Raw genomic sequence first — 19437 nt, forward strand, 5'->3', positions numbered from 1 at the left:
GAATCCAGGGACACTTTTCAACTTCCTGCTAAATAGATGGATTTTGTCAGGGGACTGATTTGTAAATCCAGGGACTGTCCCCAGGAAAGGGGAATGTCTGGTAACCTTAGTCTTAATAATCACACCCTGCAGCAGAGGGGATGCAGTAAGTGTGTGCAACCATCCACAAGTGATCAACCCACTTGCTGGCCATCCTGCCTGATCAAGCAGAAGTTTCTCTGTCTTCCATCTGGTGGGGGTGGGAAGGCGGCTTTGCAGCTGAGTGCATGAGTGCACATCATGCCGGCTGGAGCTAATGGAGGTTGTAGTCCAGAACAAACCTCCGTAAGCATAAAAAATGCAAGTGTGCCGGTTACAGCAAACGGAGGTTTGCTCAAATCCCTCTCATTAAGCATGTACAGGCTCACTCACAATAAAAGCAAAGTCTCCGAGTGCTACCACAGTAAATATTTCTTATGGAATAAGTTTCTATAACCTACATGCACAAAATGATCTCCTTGTGCAGATAGATTCATGGTAAAAGGTAGAGGCAGATGGTCTTGAGTCTGGACACTTCTACCATGAAAAGTGTTCCTGGTTTGCTTTTTATGGCAGCTGCTCCAGCTCCTCATGTCCCTCTCTCACACACGCTATCTGCCTTTGCCAACCTGGTAATCTGCAGATATTCTAACCTACAACACCCATCAGCCCAATCAAAATTGTCCAAAACATCTAGAGGCACCAGGATGGGGGAGTCCGATTTAAAGTACTACAAGACTCTTAGCTATAAAACATGCCCATCCCTCTGCTAGTCAAATAACCAGTTAACTACAACTACATGGGGTTTTTATTACCTTGTGACATTTCCCTGTGAAAAATAAAGAACTATTTGATCCGTTACCAAGCATGTTAGAAAGCAAGTCATCTTGGACTGAATGCACCTGCTACCACAGAAAAGCACCAGGAACCAGATGGTGCGACCATTTTATTTGGGGAAATGACAGATGATTTGGAATTCAGTGTTTATGCCAGATGGACCTAACCGTTGCCAATCTGGTAAGAGATCCTCTCCAAATTTTGCCAGCCTGAGTCCAAGCTCAACATCAAAGACCTCCTGTTTTAAGCAGAATATGACAAACATCCTGGAAGGCATGTGGACCGACCCATCATAAGAGGGCAGATCTGTGCCAGCAGCATTTCCTCTTTCTCCTACATCTGGAGAGGTTTCCGTCACCACCAGAAGTCAGAAGGACGAGGCCATTGGCTCTTTTCTCCTCATTATAAATAAGACGTGCCTGGAGAGAGGGCCTCATTGCACTGGCCACCCGCTTCTAGGTGCCCTTCCCCATTCTGTCCATGTCAAAAGATGGAAGCCATGTCGATTTTTTCATGGGTCAGGTCCAGCTGGGTTGGAATCTCATGGCTGGGAGTGCAATGTAAGTATGGAGGATGTTTGTCGGGCAATAACTGGCACGCATAAGCTGAAAGTGCGAGGCAGAGGCAGCTAGCGGATGCTGCCGCTTTTCAGAGTTTTGCAGGTGAGGTTCCCCAGTTTGGTCATTAAGTTCTTCCCCTTCCACTGGGCCACAGAAGCCTCAGAAATCTGGAAGTCCGCCTGAGAAGAGAAAGAAGAGGCAGGGTGATTTCTCCAGTCCTGTCATGCTGAGGGGCCACAGCTCTGTGGCAGAATACTTGACAGTGCAGAAGGTCCCAAGTTCAATCCCTGGCAGGTCCAGAAAAAAACTTCTAATCAGGAATCCCGCAGAACTGCTGTCAGCCAGCATAGGCAATACCGAGTAGGATGGGCCAAATGTTTTATGCAATAGGAGCAGCAGCAGGAACAGCCTCCTATGTCGACATCAGCTTTGGCTGGCCTGCTGCTCTTCAGATGTTCCAGACTACAAGAGTTCCAGGCAGCTGAGGGAAGTTGTAGTTCAAAACAACTGGAGGGCACCAGGTTCACACAGGCTTGTCTACCTTAGTTAAACATGGTGGACAAGGGAAGCCAGACCTTACTAGCCTAGAGGAGGAGGAGGAGGTGACAACCCCCTTGATCCTTTCGAGCAAATGTTATTTTTATTCTAAAATATTCACATACTACAACCATATATTATCAAGCTAACCAACACACCGCCCACTCCCTCATTAACTGCTTGGGACTGCTTTTATTATTAAATTTAAAAAATGTATTAGATTCCCTCTCCAGTTTAAAAATGCATAATGGGGCACCAGCATTTTGTTTTCCGAAAAGAAGTTGCAGGAACAGGTTTATTCAGAGCCCCCAAATTTTGCACCAGTTGGGAGGCTCAATTCTCCATATTTAAGCAGATCAGGGTCGACTTGCCCTTTTTGCAGACTCTGTGCTGCTCCCTACTAGTACGAGACGACCCTCTGCAGGCACGGCACACGGCTCCGGAGCCCTTTCTACCTGCCCTGTGGCAGAAACTGCCCTCCTGCAAGGACAGTCACTTAGGATTGCAGCGCAATTCCTGGACTAAGGAATGTCTGGCTTTGCTTTAAGCCAGTGTGCCTCACGCTGGTTGGAGCCAACAGGAGGAGTAGTCCCCAAAACACCTGGAGGGCACACAGTTGCTCAGCTGCCCGATATGGAGCCACCTGCCACTCGAAGGAGCCTCTTCCCTGCTCACCTGCAGCTTCTCAAAGACCTTCTTCTTGGGTTTCAGCTCCTCATCAGGCTGGCCTTCTTCGTAGCCCTCCACAAACACCCGCTCACCGGGGCAGGAGCCAGCTGGGGGGTCCAGGGGCTCTATTTGGCAGGGCTCCCCAGCGCTGGAAGAGGAGGACAATCATGTTAGTGGCAAGCAGGCTTCAGTTGGCCTCTCGCCTCGCCTAACAGGAAGAAATAGCCAAGGGACAACTAATGCCTGCTTACGCCCCCAATAAGTGGAATGTTGATTCATTTGCAGCCCCCTCTGCATGAGCCAAAGTCTGCCTGCCCCACCTTCTACTGCACACACCTGCAAGCGCAGAGCAGCATGGCCTGGGACTCCAGTCCCCGCATCTTCTGAGGCTTCAGGTTGCACACCAAGACCACCAGCCTGTCCTGCAGCTCCTCTTTGGGCACGTGCTCCACCAGGCCACTGACCACCGTCCGTGGCTCAGGCTCCCCCACATCAATCTTCTCCACGTACAGCGTGTTGGCATCAGGATGCTGTGAAGGGAGAAGGGCGGCGTCACAGCCCTTTTGTGAAAAGCTGAATGGCCCCCTCCAGGGTTGCAGGCACCCCACAATCTCCCATGCACCCCAAGCCCAGTACAGAAGCCCGGGGAGCGTGATGGAGACCTCTGCACGCGCTCTCAAGAGTCCTGATGCCAGCACCCTTCTGTCAAGAAGAGCCCGTTTAGTCCTGCATCTTGCTCTCCCAGAGGCCAACCAATTGCCTCTAGGAAGCCCCCTGGCAGGCTTACCTTCTCTACGCTGAGCACTCTGCCAACACGAAGGTCCACCCGAGATGGCACCACTTCCTCCGGGTCAGAGTTCTTCGTGGGGCCTTTCGCTGAAGGCTCTGCAGACAGGGAAGGGAAGCGAGGTTTTTAGGGAAGCTGCAGTTACAAAGACTGGCAGCAGCCTGGAGAGACTAGGCCTCAAAAATAGTGATGGACAGGAGACTGATAGATGGGAAATGAAGGGCCCTGTGAGAGAAGCAGGGTAGAGAGAATCTTCTGGTGTGGGAGGCTGGGAGAAGAGGGGGAAGCTCCCAGGACGGAGCTGGGAGGGTTCACTCTTTTGTGGATAGAATAGGGGGTAGGATCCAGTTGTGACAGAGGGCTTTTTATTTACTTTTTCCTCTTTATTTTCTTCCTTATTCTTGTTTTTTTAATCTTTTCTCTTTAGATTAGCTTGGCTTTTATTGTATTTTATGTAAGAAACTTGCAATAAAAATTGATTTTTTTAAAAAGATGCTGGTATCCTCTTGCATGAGGAGAGGAGAATTAAAGCAATGGGAAGGCATGGGAAACAGAGTGGTGCAAACGACCCAAGTAACTGAGCAGGAGTCTATTTCAGAGAGAAGTCAGACTCACATCCAGTGTTTGCATATGCCAAAAAGGACCAAGACAGACAAGGGGGTCTGGTCAATTGAAGTGAACCCAGGAAGGAGCCACGCCACAGGAGAGGCACTTAGCAGGCCCACTTGCTTTGCAGACAGCGAAGGAGGCAAGTCAGATCTTCCAGACCCAGGCAGGGCCTTGTGGGGGCGGAGCGGCATCTGCATCAACCTGCCGAAAAGAACTTGCAGGGCTCAGAGAGTGCTGGAGCATCTGTGGGAATCTCTGGAGCCTCAGAGGTGGAGCCCCTGCTTTGCATGCAGAAGGTCCCAGGTTCAATCCCAAGCAGCATCTCCTCCAGGGAGGGCTGGGAATGCCCCCTGCTTAAAACCCCGGAGAGCCTCTGCCAGCCAGGGTCAACAGTACTGAACTAGATGGACCAATGACAGATGCCTTTCAGCCCTTACTTGCTTTGGATGGATCAGGATACGCAGAGCTGGCCAGTTTCTTCATTTGTGAGCTGTTGAACTTCTCTCTGATGGGCTCAAGGAGCTTGTTCAAGGCCACCTCCACGGAGTTCTTCAAGTCCCCAGGGTGGACAACCTGCACCCACGGAGGAAGATGGAGACCCAGTTAGTCCTGCTCTCCCTAGAGGGTTCTCATCAGTCCCCAGCGCAGTTCCCAACAGTGGGTGCAAATCCCAAAGCACAATCTGTTGGGCAGGACCCAGCGGAATGGATGAGAGTGGTGTAAAATGAAAGCCAATGGGGCTTCATGGGAAAAACATTCCACATATTGCTCAGCTGGTAAGACAGAAATTAAAAGGGGCAGAGAGTCTGATTTATGCAGAACAGCAGTGTTTCTGTACACCTGACCTATGCAAATTCTGTGAGAATGTCTGGTTTGCAGTCATTACGACTGCAGAGTTGTTGCTTTAGGGGATGTGCAACACAATTCTTTGTCAGTCTAGAGCCCCTCCCTGTGACTCAGCTTCCCCCCACGGGCCTCTGATGCAACCCCCCGGGTGGGCATGCAGAGCAAAAGGTCGGGGTCTCCCACCACCAACACACAACTGCTGCCAGGTCTCAGAGTCTGCCTGGCAGGATAGCCCAAGCCCTTCATGCAAGTATAGCAGAGCCGCTCCACGAGGAGGTGCTTCCCACATACAAACCAACAGCAAGGACCCCAGCAGCCCCCCACCCCACCCCTGGCAGCTGGCCACCTCCCTACCCCACCGCCACCCCAGTGTGTCACCTGGTCAGCAAAGTCTTTCTCGAGGTCTCCGTAGTGGGTGTAAGTTTGATTCCCTCCCCACTTCTCATCTCGAAGAATCACAAACTCTGCGGCGGGGGAAAAGAAAGATTTGAAGATCCACTTTAACAGAGTGGTGTGCATTTGAGGAGTCACAAGAACACTGCAGGTATGGGGGCTTAGTATCCAAGGTCCTCAAAATGTCAGTTTTTTAAAAAGCTTCAAAGCCCTTCAGGTTGCAGGGGACACACTGATGATGGCGAAGGAGGACCAAGACCAAGGTTCCCTTCCCTGCCCTCCCCGCTAGCAGCAGCAAGGTAAATCCCGGTTCTTCCCTGAGCACATGACCACAAAAAGTATTTCAAAGGAGCTGATGGCAAAGTAGATGGATCCTCTGTTGGGTGACTTACTCCCAAGTATAAGCGGGTCTAGAAAGGGTTTGAGGCCCCAACCATCAGGCTATACTGGTCACCCTCATGTACGTTCCAGTTCTGGATGATGCATGTTCAGGAGAACCAATTGGTATGGGCTGTTAGGGGAGCAGGGAAGATGGTCATGGGCAGGGAAGACAAGCCCTACAAGGGAAGGGCAAAAAACCCTGGGCATGTTTAGCCTGGAGGAGAGTGAGTGGGAATGTGACAGCCCTTTCAAACACCTATGGTGTATTTCTCTCACACATACAGAGCAGAGACAAGGGCTTGTTCTTTGCTGCTTGCTGCCCAGAAGCCAGAGCTCATGTTGCAGGAGGGGAGGGTTTGGGTAGCATGCTAGGATAAAGAGCATTTTGACAATGGAGCCAATGAGCTAAAGGGATGGGCGGGATTTCCCTGGCCAAGAGGTCTTCAGGCAGAGGTGAGCTGGCCGTCTGCCTAGCTTGGACATTCTGGTATGGAGCAGGGGGTGGACTAGCTGGCATCCAGGGTCCCCTCCAGCTCTGTGATGCTACGGCTTCCCTTCACAGGAAAGGAACTGGCCTGCATGCAAGCACCACACAGACCTTCCGTGGTGCCACTAAAATGCCCTTTTAGTGATTAAAAGGGAGCCTTTCCATTACAGCCAGGAGAGAAGAGAAACTGCCAGACATAAGCAGCAGGGCATGCTGAATTTTTCAACTTTCAAATTCCAAAAAGGAAGGGTGCTAAAATGTTGTAACATGACTTGGGAATTCAAAAGATATTTTGGTTAAATTAACAGAATTTAGTTTTGCCTGGTACATAAAATGTGTGTAAAATTGCATAGAAATCATTAAAAATGATGGCCAATCTACTCGCTGTTATTAATATTAAGCATTACCTGACGTTTTCAGAAGGTAAAATTAAATTTCTTTGGTTTTCCAAAAACAGTTTACGTGCTTCATCGTCAAATGTAGACTTACCAAGCTAAAAAGAATAGATTTGAATTCCTCATACCAAGGACATAGTTTTAAGACCCCTCACTGAAGAAATTTGAAGAAAAAAAAGTTTCACCCCCTAAAATGACACGCTCTAATATTCAGGCTCTGCTACATACTTGGGGCTTCAGGTAAGCAGGGAGGGGACACAGGTGGAAGATGAAGGGATGTGACCCAGCTCTTCACCTCTAGATTCGCCTTTCAGCCAATCAGGTTGCCTGCTACTCCCCATAATAAAATCCCCTAGCTCCTCCCCCTTTTTGCTGCTTGGAGACACTTACCTGATCTGAGTGGGAAGAGCACATGCTTGATGAAGGACAAGACCCCGTTGTTCTCCACATTCCCCGGCTCGCAAAAGGCCTTCTTGAGCTTCTTCTTCACATCCTCCTTTCGATCCAAGAGATCAATCTTGGACTCCTGGATGAGGGAAGGGAGGGGATGCTCCTTGAATTAGCTCCCAGGCACAGCAGGCCACAGAAGTGTACTGGGACTAGTCAGTTTTTCACAGATGGAGGAATCATCCTGAGATGGGAAAGAGCCTGGGACCACAGCTACAACTTTTAGCCCACCTATCTGCTAGAGCAAATCCTTTTGAGTTAAAGGATTTAACTGGATTAACTGACCAGCAGATTTTCCATTTTTACATAAACGCAACAGATTTCACCAATCTGGTGCCCTCCAGATGCTTCAGACAATAACTCTCATCTTTGTGCTGGCTGGGGCTGATGGGAATTGTAGTCCCAAGCATCTAAGAGCAGAAGGCACCAAGACAGCAAAGACAGATTTGCGAAAACCATGAAGCGTGAACATCACCTAGGAATATTGTGTTCTAGTTTTTTCTCAATTGACACTAGATAATTCAGTGCAATTCTGTTACAATTGATTTTGACAGCTCGATGACTACGCTCTTTAGCGACGAAACGTCAGATTACCAGAACGACGTCTGAGCACTGAACCACTGGTATATCACAAGTGGACTCTTTATTACTGCTTTTATAATTGTTTAAGATAAAATCTATTTTGGAAAGAGAGGAAATGAGCACTGAACCACTGATATATTACAAGTGAACACTTTATTTACTGTGTCTGCTATTGTTTAAGATAAGAAACTACTTTTGTCATTTTAATGGACATTCATTGCTTGTTTACAGACAGCTGCCTTGGTGATATTATCTTGCATGGATTGCAGCAGTCATTGTATAACCACCCTGTTCCTAGTTTTTTCTCAAGCAGGGCATCCTCAATACAGATGCCTGCTGCTCCCTCCCCACCCCTCTTAACCCCGGGCTCCCAACCAGAGTGTGATGCTCAAAACTGCCAAGTAGGAAATAACTTAGGTGGTGCTTTAGGATCTCTTTATGATGAACTGGCCACCAGTTACTTAATTTTCAAATTGAATCTTTTACTACCAAAGGTAGAATATTGCTTTTGGATGTTTTATCCGATTTCCTTTTTCCTTTCCGTAATGCTGAAGTATTTCAAAGACTAGAAAAAAGAACCCTGCCAATGGGGACTATCGGCAAGGCATCCCTGCACATTTTAAGAACTCCTCCTTGCAGGATTTGGCTGCTAGGGGCAAGAGTCAAGCCGAAGAACCCACCTCTTCTGAAGAACTCATCTTGCTGCCTGTCAGTCCTGGCACCATGGGGTTCATCAGGTGGATGCGCTTGGCATAGCCCAAGGAGGGGAGGTACTAAGAGAGAAACAAACATACAGGGATTTAAAACAAAGGCTGAAGATGGAGGGAAAGTGGGATGTTCAAGTGTACTATCTGCCTCCCTGGAACCCAATACCTTCTCTGTGGACTGCAGTTTACACTGTGTTCTTACACAGCACATTTTCCATATCCTAGTAGGTTCTGCCCCCATGTTAACCAGCCAGGGGGAAACAGGGAGAGAAAGGAGGTGCCTTTTGCATTTTCCACCTCAAGACCCAAAATATCCACACCTAGCTTACCCTGGGGGCGCAGCGTGTGATCAAAGGGAACACAGGTTTAGCTAGCTGAACCATCCCGGGGCCTTCAACACCAATTGCACAGTGCTCCGAAGAGGCAGCCAGGCAAGTGTCTCACCTTCTCTGCAAAAGTGAAGATTTTCCTCTGATCCACTCCTCCAAACTGCGCATCGACTTTGAGGTATTCTTCATCCAGTGCCTGCGGGGACACACAAACATAGATAACTCCCTGCAGACCCCACTGATTTGGGCAGACTGGTTGCTTCTTTCCTGCCCCAGGGATACCCCTGGGTACTAGCATCTCTTGCTGCTGCTGGAGCCAGAGACAAACTGTGAAGAAAACAAGAATTCCACCTCTGGTCCAAGCACAACCCATTTCCCAGATTAGGATTTTATTCCACAGGCTTCAGGCTGAGTGAAGCAAGCACCTGGCATCCTCTTAGGTCCTCTACTAGTCTGTTCCTGAAGCATATTGATCTTCGCAAATTGATACTTCACATATCAAGGACTTCAGAACTATGTTCATAAAAAAACCTGCCACCAAACAGGTGCACCCCAACCTTCATGAGGCATGGTGTCTCCACAAATAGAACCATCCATACTTACTGGAACTTTTACTTTCTTCCTCCCCATCCCTTTTCGGGTCCAGTATTGCAGTGTTCCCCAGCCTTGGGCCTCCAGCTGTTTTTGGACTACAACTCCCATCATCCCTCGCTAGCAAGACCGGTGGTCAAGGATGATGGGAATTGTAGTCCAAAAACAGCTGGAGGCCCAAGGTTGGGGAACACTGCAGTATTGGACCACTTCGACCGGATATCCCCAGCCGATGTGGATAGACTCCTTCGAGCTGGAAAGCCCACCACCTGTCCTCTCGAACCATGCCCGTCTTGGCTGATTAGAGCGTGTCCAGATGAGGTGCGGGCCCTCCTGGGGGATATCATCAATTTATCCCTTGGCACGGGGACATTCCCAGGGGAACTGAAGGAGGCAGTGGTGCACCCGCTCTTAAAGAAAACATCATTAGATCCTTTAGATCTATCCAATTACCGCCCGGTTTCGAATCTTCTGTTCCTGGGTAAGGTGATTGAGAGAGCGGTTGCTGAACAGCTTGGTGGGTTTCTGGATGAAACATCGGCTCTGGATCCATTCCAGTCCGGCTTCCGTGCTGGTCATGGGACCGAGACAGCTCTGGTTGCCCTAACAGAGGATCTTCGTAGACAACTGGGTCGAGGCGGGTCGGGGCTGCTGATTCTTCTAGATCTGTCAGCAGCTTTCGACATGGTCGATCACGAACTCCTGGACCACCGCCTTGCTGACGTGGGGATCCAGGGCACAGTCCTTCAATGGCTGCGCTCGTTTCTCTCTGGTCGGGGACAGAGGGTGGCGCTTGGGGGGGAATTGTCATTGCGCCACTCCTTGGTGTGTGGAGTACCTCAGGGTGCGATACTCTCCCCAATGCTTTTCAACATCTTTATGCGCCCCCTCGCCCAGCTTGTCGGGAGTTTTGGGCTGGGTTGCCATCAGTATGCCGATGACACCCAACTCTATCTGTTGATGGATGGCCATCCTGACTCGGCCCCAGACACACTGACCAGATGTTTGGAAGCTGTGGCTGGATGGTTACGTGGGAGCCGGTTGAAGCTAAATCCTTCGAAGACAGAGGTCCTGTGGCTGGGACGGGATGATATGGGATCGGGGGGGCAACTCCCATCTCTTGCGGGGGCGCAATTAGTGCCAGCACCGTCCATTAAGAGTTTGGGTGTAATCTTCGACACCACCCTTTCCATGGAGGCGCAGATTGCAGCTATAACAACTCCTTACGGGGTCTTCGCTGCGAGATCACATTCACCCGGTGCTATACCAGCTGCACTGGCTCCCGGTGGAGTACAGGATCAGGTTTAAGGTGCTGGTTTTAACCTTTAAAGCCCTATACGGCCTAGGACCCTCGTACCTACGGGACCGCCTCTCCTGGTATGCCCCGCAGAGAAACTTACGGTCTTCAAATAAAAACATCTTGAAGGTCCCAGGCCACAGAGAAGTTAGGCTGGCCTCAACCAGAGCCAGGGCTTTTTCGGCTGTGGCTCCGATCTGGTGGAACACTCTGTCACAAGAGACCAGGGCCCTGTGGGACTTGACATCTTTCCGCAGGGCCTGCAAGACAGAGCTGTTCCACCAGGCCTTTGGCAAGGGCACAGCCTGACTCCCTCCCTCAGCAATCTTCGCGGAGCTCTGGCCCAATGGTTGCCAGTGGCTTGATTTGAATTAATTTTATAATGAATGATTTTAGAGTGTTGTTTGTGCTGTACTTTTGTACTGTTTTATTGTTGTTAGCCGCCCTGAGCCCGGCTTTGGCTGGGGAGGGCGGGATATAAATAAAATTTATTATTATTATTATTATTATTATTATTATTATTATTATTATTATTAGTGGAAGAATAGCACAACTTATGGAAACACACATACAGTGGTATCTTGGTTTAAGAACAGCTTAGCTTATGAACAACTTGGATTAAGAATGCTGCAAACCCAGAAGTAGGTGTTCTGGTTTGTGAACTTTGCCTTTGAAGCAGAACATGTTTCACTTCCTGTTGAGTGTGTTCCATTTGTAAATTGAGTCCCCTGCTGCTATGGGAAAGCATGCCTTGGTTTAAGAACGGACTTCTGGAATGGATTAAGTTCGTAAACCAAGGTACCACTGTATGGCCTTGGGCATGTGAGGATATTCATTCTGAGCTATTAAAGCAAGAAAAGGGGTGCTACTCTTATGCTACCCTTATGCTATTCATATAATCAGTTATCAGTAATCAATATATTCACATATGCTCACACATAACAAGGCTTACAGTGATTTTTATAATCCATTTTGAATCAAGAAAGCTTTTCCTAAGCTAACTGCAAACTGCTTGGAACCGCAAGTCCAGAACCGACCTTTTACCTAGAAACATCCTTGCACCCTAGAGAAAAGGGGAAGCCATGAATCAGAAGACACTGGTACAAACTCCCCCTCAAATCCAGGCTAAAATGGTCTACAAAACAGGAAGGGCCAAACCACAAAAACTCCCTACATGAGGCAGAATGCATAGGGGGAGGTAGCGCCAGGAGATTCCCTCCCTGAGTCTCATTTCCCCGTTCTGTCAGAACTAGGGAAAAGGTCAGACTGTGCATCATTGTGCAGACAATGGAAAGCAGAAGTTGGGAGTGAACTCTGTGCACGGCCAGGGGCATGGCAAGAAGCGCTAATTGGTTATTTTTCGCTGGCGTGCGTGACTGTCTCATGATTGTCTCATGATCTGTGATTTGCTCAGGTATATAACCTCAGGATTTGTATGCTTCGGGGTCCCAGTCCTTTGGAAAAGATTCCAACTGGGTCCTTATTGCTCAGCAATAAAACCTCACCTTCTTTTTCTCCAAAAGCTGTGTCTGTCTGATTCTTGTTCCACCCTAAGTGGGTACCACTACATTTTCACGTGCTTCACTATGGTAGGTAAAGGGACCCTTGACCATTAGGTCCAGTTGTGGACGACTCTGGGGTTGTGGCGCTCATCTCACTATTGACAGAGGGAGCTGGTGTACAGCTTCCAGGCCACGTGGCCACCATGACTAAGCCGCTTCTGGCGAACCAGAGCAGCACACGGAAAGCTGTTTACCTTCCAGCCGGAGCGGTACCTATTTATCTACTTGCACTTTGACGTGCTTTCAAACTGCTAGGTTGACAGGAGCAGGGACTGAACAAAGGGAGCTCACCCCATCGCAGGGATTCAAACCGCCGACCTTCTGATTGGCAAGCTCTAGGCTCTGTGGTTTAACCCACAGCACCACCCATGTCCCTTGAGCTATGGTAGCCAAGAACAAAAGAAGCCCACATCTCTTCCCCCCGCCTCCTCCAAGATGACGTTAAACAGGTACCTGCAGTCCTGGATAGAGGAGGCCACTGAGCAACGGATGCTCCACCTGCTTGACCACTTCTGCCCCGGCTTTCTTGGCATCATGTTGGGTGACGACAGAGGACAGGCGGTAAACATCTAGCGTGTATTCTCTAAATACAAAAGGCAGGAAGTTAGTGTGGTGGAATGTCCTTCCCTTTTCAGAACTACAAGCAGCTTAGGAGCCTTACCACTTGCAGGTGGATCAGATGTAATGTTAAGGACATAATATGAGATTGGCTGCTGGATCGGGACGAAGGGGGCCCATTTAGTCCAGCTTCCTGTTCTCACAGTGGTCAGACAGAGGCCCCAGTGGGGAGCCCAGAAGGGGGACCTGAGAACAGCAACACTGTGTATGTTTCCCAGCAACTGGCATTCAGGGGCATGCTGCCTCCGACAGTGGGGGCAGAACACAGCCATCGGGGTTAGTAGTCACTGACAGTCTTCTCTTCCGTGAATGTGTCCAGTCCTCTCCCAAAACTAATCAAGTTGGTAGCTCTGACTGCCTCTTGCGGGAGATAATCTGGTCTCCGTCTCTCCTCTACCCTCCCTGTGCAGATGAGGCGGCAATGGAGATGGGGGGGGGGGAATCTCTATGCATCTCTCTCGTTTATGCATAATTTTATATGTCTCTATGCCGTCTCCTTTTACTGGCACAACTTTTCTTCACAGGGGAGTCACCTTGATTATTTTCTGAAACTTTTCTAACCCCACAATATTCTTTATGAGGTGAGACAATGAGAATGGCACACAATATTCCAAATGTGGCCACACCGTAGATTTGTATAATTGCATTATGCTATTGGCAGTTTTGTTTTCAGTTCCCTTCATAATGATCCCTAGCATGAAATTTGCCTTTTCTTACAGCTGCTGCACACTGGGTTGGCATCTTCACTGAGCTATCTACTAGGCCTCAAGGTCTTAGTTCCTGGCCAGTCACAGCCAGTTCAGGCCCCCATGAAATGAATATTTCTTTGTCCCAATGTGTATCACTTTACTCTAGTTTGCACTTAACTGCATATGACATTATGCTGCCCATTCACTCAGTATGCAGAGGCCCTTTGGAAGCTTCCACAATCTCATTTTGTTTTAACTAACCTGAACAGTTTACCGTACTTTTTGCTCCATAAGACGCACTTTTTCCCTCCTAAAAAGTAAGGAGAAATGTGTGTGCGTCTTATGGGGCGAATGCGGGGGCGGCAGGAAAAGCCCCCAAGAACCGCACACAAGCTCCGCGCGGCTCTTGTGGGCTTTTCCCCAGGAGGGAGAAGGGACTGATGCGGCCAGTCAGTGCCTTCTCCCTCCTTGTAGAAAAGCCCGCAGGAGCTGCGTGCTCCTTAAAGGGTGCGCGGCTCCTGTGGGCTTTTGCGGGGGTGTTGCCATAGCCACGTGCAGCCCCTCCGGCCGGGAGAGGCTGCGCGCGGCTATGGGGGAAGGGAAGACAGCCTAGAGAGGTATGCCTGAACCCAGTCAGACTGTGGTTAGCCTTAACGATGGTGGTTAGTTGAAAACTGAAGCGAAAGCTTTCCATCTTCACCTTGTGGCTGTGCCAGAGGAGTGGGGACCACACAAGCCCAATGCTGATGAACGTAATACTAAGCTTAGCTTTACATCCAAATCCCAACATTAAACTGGCCAAAGGACTGCCAGACACATAAAATATTCAGTCTAGAGCTAAATATCAAGATGGAGGATTTCCTGGGGAAGGCATTCCTAATCCTAGACAGCACAACAGAGAAGGCACCAAATAAGCCCCACATAGTGATGGGATATGCAGCGGGGCCTCTCTTGATGAGCTCAGAGAATCGGCAGACGTGTGGCATTTTAAAAGAGAATGTGCAGCACCCTCAGTTTCTCCTATGCCACCTATGGGACTCTGGCAAATCTCCCCTTCCAAATCATCCAATTGGCATCCAATTAAACCTTAGCAGGTTTAGGAACTTTTCTCAATGAAAACTTTAAAACCACCTGGGGAGTTCTTACAGGTGCTAATCCCTCTGACCAAGGAAGTTCCCATTTGTTGTTCTGCAGCTCCACACTGCCTCAAGACAAACTTACTTGCTGAGCTGATAGTCAGTCCCCCGGATGAACTTGAGCTTTTCCAGAGGCACACCTATGCTCTCCAGCATTGCCTTGATCACGTTCTCATAATATTGGGTGCGCAGTTCCAGAAGCTCCCATGGTGCCTTCATATTGTCAAGGTATCCATGGAGGTCAGCAAACAGAATTGTCACCTGAGAGAGAAGGGGCATATCAAGCAGGAGTGCCTTGGCCTTAACGCTAACCCTTCCTCTATATGCACTTTGAGAACCAACAGGAGCTCAGACCCAATGCCTGCACACCTAGATCAGCCATCCCCAATCCTGAGCTGTCCAGATACTTTGGACTACAACTCCCATCAACCCCAACATAATTCAGCCATGCTGGCTGGGTGCCAGGTTGGAGAAGGCATGAAGGGGAAAATTGCCTTCCAGAGGCCTTTGAAAGGCAGCAGATCCTTCCTCCCCACTAGGATGACTGCCCCATTGCTACTTGAAAGCAGCCAACAGACCAAATGTAAAGCAGAGCCCAGTCTCACCTCACATCCAGCCTTGAGGAAGTCCGCTATTTTGGTCATGGGTACAAAATAGGCTATATGAGGCTTGCCCGTCGTGGCTGTCCCCCAGTATATCTTCACCTCCCGTTCTTTCAAGATGGCCTTCAGCTTATCCTCTCCGAGAACTTCCTGCAAGCAAAAGAGAGATGTGTTCAGCATCTCAGCTGGAAAAGCAAGAAGCAAGCGAGAAGGGAATGCTAGGGAAGCCAAAACCCTGCAATGAAAGGGGATATATCTTTATTTAAAACATTTATATTCCAGCTTTTATTATCAGATTCTAGAGTGGTTTACAAAATATAATAAATGATATATATTAAAACAAGAATAACTCAAAACATCAATATAACACCCACAGTAGAAAACTATAAAATCATATTGAACAATAGGGGGCAGGTAAAGCACTAGATCAGCAATTCTCAAAGTGCAGAGCATGAAACAAGTCTCTTGCGAGCCCAAAGGATCCACTAATAGAGTAGGCATGGCTTATTCTCTTCCAATAAGCCTCCACTGGGGACAGATAATCCTGCCCCCAACACTGAATTGGGCGTATCACAGTCAATCACTTGCTCTCAGGAGAGGCAGGTGCATTGCTCTGGGCAATGAGTGATTTAAATATGGGAGTCATCCATTATAGTAGAGGAAAGTTTGCAGGTATGGTTAGGGTTAGTCACAAAGTGAGTCTTGTGTGACTCAACAGCTTGCTTCTACAGATGATCCTAACAAAATGACAGGCTTTTCCCATTACCTGTTCTGCATTCCTCTCTTTCTTTTAATGCTCAGATTGAGCAGACATGTAGCAGTGCAAATTGTAGGGAAAGCCCTATTGCTAACACATTAAAACCTCATGAGATACCATCACAAGTGGCAAACCCAAGTGAAAAAGCAATAAACCAAGGTCAAACAGCAACCCAGCTCCACAACCACAGGAAACAGTTAAGACATGTGGTTTCTAATCCTCATTACCATACATGTTCCAAAGACTGGAGTAAGATATTAATAACCCAGTTCTTCTACCGCAGACAAGCACTTCTGTGATTTGCTGGAAAACCTTATTTGTACATGGGACCTAGGAATCATCCAGAACTTTCAGGTTACCAGTAGGGCTGGGTATATATCAATATATTGTCCAAAACTGGTTTGAAGTCCATATCGTGGTATCGGTTTCATAATTTTTGATCTGACAATATATCATGTCATATCGTGTGCTATGCAAAAAATCACAATGTGGGAGAATAAGAATAATAATAATAAATTTTATTTATATCCCGCCCTCCCCAGCCGAAGCCAGGCTCAGGGCGGCTAACAACAATAAAACAGTACAAAAGTACAGCATAAACAACATTCTAAAATCATTCATTATAAAATTAATTAATTCAAGCCACTGGCAACCATTGGGCCAGAGCTCCGCGAAGATTGCCGAGGGAGGGAGTCAGGATGTGCCCTGGCCAAAGGCCTGGTGGAACAGCTCTGTCTTGCAGGCCCTGTGGAAAGATGTCAAGTCCCACAGGGCCCTGGTCTCTTGTGACAGAGTGTTCCACCAGATCGGAGCCACAGCCGAAAAAGCCCTGGCTCTAGTTGAGGCCAGCCTAACTTCTCTGTGGCCTGGGACCTTCAAGATTTTTTATTTGAAGACCGTAAGTTTCTCTGTGGTGCATACCAGGAGAGGCGGTCCCGTAGGTACGAGGGTCCTAGGTCGTATAGGGCTTTAAAGGTTAAAACCAGCACCTTAAACCTGATCCTGTACTCCACCGGGAGCCAGTGCAGCTGGTATAGCACCGGGTGAATGTGATCTTGCAGCGAAGACCTCGTAAGGAGTCTCGCTGCAGCATTCTGCACCCGCTGGAGTTTCTGGGTCAGTCTCAAGGGCAGCCCCACGTAGAGCGAGTTACAATAATCCAGTCTGGAGGTGACCGTCGCATGGATCACAGTGGCTAGGTCAGGGCGAGAGAGATAAGGAGCCAACTGCTTAGCTTGGCGGAGATGGAAAAATGCCGCCTTTGTTATAGCTGCAATCTGCGCCTCCATGGAAAGGGAGGTGTCGAAGATTACACCCAAACTCTTAACGGACGGTGCTGGCACTAATTGTGCCCCCGCAAGAGATGGGAGTTGCCCCCCCAATCCCATATCGCCCCGTCCCAGCCACAGGACCTCTGTCTTCGAAGGATTTAGCTTCAACCGGCTCCCACGTAACCATCCAGCCACAGCTTCCAAACATCTGGTCAGTGTGTCTGGGGCCGAGTCAGGATGGCCATCCATCAACAGATAGAGTTGGGTGTCATCGGCATACTGATGGCAACCCAGCCCAAAACTCCGAACAAGCTGGGCCATGAAGCCAACCAATGCCTCTAAATGGCTCCATCCTTATTTCAGAAATCGTGATATATCAGTATATTGCGATGTTTAGCTAGTGATCTATCATGATGTTGAAAACCAGATATTGCTCAGCCTTAGTTACCAGACATCTGAGTCAACAAGGTACAATGTAAAAAATCCAGATTAGGAATAAGGTACTGTGGCAGATCAAGATCTACTCAAAGATGGCTGGATGATATGCTATGGGATTCAGACTGCTTTATCAACAGCAAAAAGTCCTCCAACCCACCCAGCTGTCAGAATTCCTAATTTGTAGTAACTCAGATGTAGCTTTGTATTTGTATATGCCTAGCGTGCCAATGGGGAGGCACCAAGCACCAGAAGACTCTCCCCTAGAAATCTTAGTGTTGTGCCCAGCCCAAAGCTTTGTTTTCACACAAACTGCACTCAAGTTTTGAAATTTCTAATTCTCTTCCCAGAGAAATTCCATCCAGATACGAGGCTAGGGCATCTCATAGGGGAGAGGCTCCCAGTGTAAATAATTTGGGGTGGAAGAAGGCTTATTTCAGGAAGCAAATGTTCCCAATCCTTAAGTTTATTTATAACAAAAGAAAATAATTGGGGTGTGTGTAATAAAAAACCTATTTTGGAGAACAGAGTGGGGCAAACCTTTGATGCTTATTCAAATTACTTTTGCACCCATATGTGGAATATTTTTTTAAAAGCCTCATTTTCAACCATTCCTACCGAAGTACCTGCAAATTTCGGGTGATCAAGTGATACTTCTCCTGTGCTGTCAGTTCATGCCCCATTGTGCCAGCAGTTGCTCACCCACCCTTATGAGCTGAAATTGGAAAAAGAAATGCATGTTAGGCAATCAAAGAAAAACAGGTGTGAGCATCAAGGAGGTCTCCTGCTTCCTCACCAGGCATTCCCAACACAAGCCAAATTTCTCCTCTCCCAATGGCAGAAGGTTAGGGGAAGAGAAGAAGCCGGCAGAGTCTGATACAATTTCATGTCCCTCAAGGCAAGAGAAGAGGGTCAGAAAGCACCACATAACAGCTGAACCAGAAGCCTCCTTGTGCATGCCCCCCCCTTATTTAATGGGGTGGTCTTGGTAAAAGAGAATCCCTAGGAATTCCTACATATTGCTTGTGTAAAGCAGAGGCTGCTGATCCCCACCTGAATCAAGTATGCTTAAAAAACAACAACCAAAAACAAACAAGGTAGGGGATCCTGGAAATGACAGGCCAGTTAGTTAAATTTCCATTCTGGGCTCACTGGTGGAAAGCACTGTTGAACATAAAATTACCCAGCAAAACCAGAATGGCTTCTCCAAGGGTAAGTCTATTTTGGGAATCTATTAAGAATTCTTTGAAAGCGTCAATTAAGCCTATAGATAGATCCTGATCAGTCTCAATGTGATTTGCGATTAAAACTACTGAAAATGCCACGATCACTTGCCACCCTCATCCATGAATTTGTCTGATTTATTAGTATCACTGCTATTATGTAAAGCAGTGCTTTTATCCTGCTCTTCTCAAAGGGGGGGGGGGGGGAGTCTCCCAGGGCAGCTAGCAGGCCCTAACCCCTAGGTTGCAATCTGAAAGAAACGGCAAGAAAGGGGGGAAAACTGAGGAGGGGAGATGGAAAAAGAAGCAGCAAAATCAGGCCCTGGGTCGTCGTCCCCCTTCAAATCCCCTTCAAAGCCATCAGCCCATATGGTGGCAGCGAGTCCCACATACTAACTCGGGGCCTTCCACGCCATCCCTCGTGATCTCCCCTCCCCCCACCTACCCCTCCTTGGGCGCCCGGGAGCTCCCAACGCCCCCCCCCCTCCCTCCGCTCCCTCACCTTTCCTTTCCTCTCTCTCTCTGACACACGCCAGCCGGGATCTGCCTCCGCGTTGCATCAGCTTCCTTGCTCTCGGCGCTCTGCTTGCCAGCCTGGTGGCCTCTGCCCCGCCCCGAGACTGGAAGGGAGGGGGCGGGGCTCCCACCGCGGCTGCGCCTCTGGCTCGCTCG

General features: G+C 48.6%; 1 protein-coding gene across 2 annotated transcripts; it reads right to left on the reverse strand.

The window, feature by feature from the left end:
- Positions 1-947: 947 nt before the first annotated feature.
- On the reverse strand, positions 948-19372 carry YARS1 (tyrosyl-tRNA synthetase 1). Of its 2 annotated transcripts, none has more exons than XM_077931852.1 (14): positions 19273-19372; positions 18169-18257; positions 15083-15229; positions 14563-14738; positions 12488-12617; positions 8700-8780; positions 8229-8321; positions 6910-7045; positions 5242-5327; positions 4455-4590; positions 3409-3506; positions 2958-3151; positions 2628-2769; positions 948-1594 (listed from the first exon to the last, which is right to left on the reverse strand). In XM_077931852.1, the coding sequence occupies exons 2-14, from the start codon at positions 18223-18225 to the stop codon at positions 1484-1486; spliced, it is 1587 nt and encodes a 528-aa protein (XP_077787978.1). In that variant the 5' UTR covers positions 18226-18257; positions 19273-19372; the 3' UTR covers positions 948-1483. The 2 variants fall into 2 exon arrangements, with proteins under 2 accessions (XP_077787978.1, XP_028594962.2); XM_028739129.2 differs by having other exon boundaries at positions 19268-19356.
- Between the last annotated feature and the right edge of the window lie 65 nt (positions 19373-19437).

This window comes from Podarcis muralis, chromosome 7 (assembly GCF_964188315.1).
Source record: "Podarcis muralis chromosome 7, rPodMur119.hap1.1, whole genome shotgun sequence".
Lineage (NCBI taxonomy): Eukaryota > Metazoa > Chordata > Lepidosauria > Squamata > Lacertidae > Podarcis > Podarcis muralis.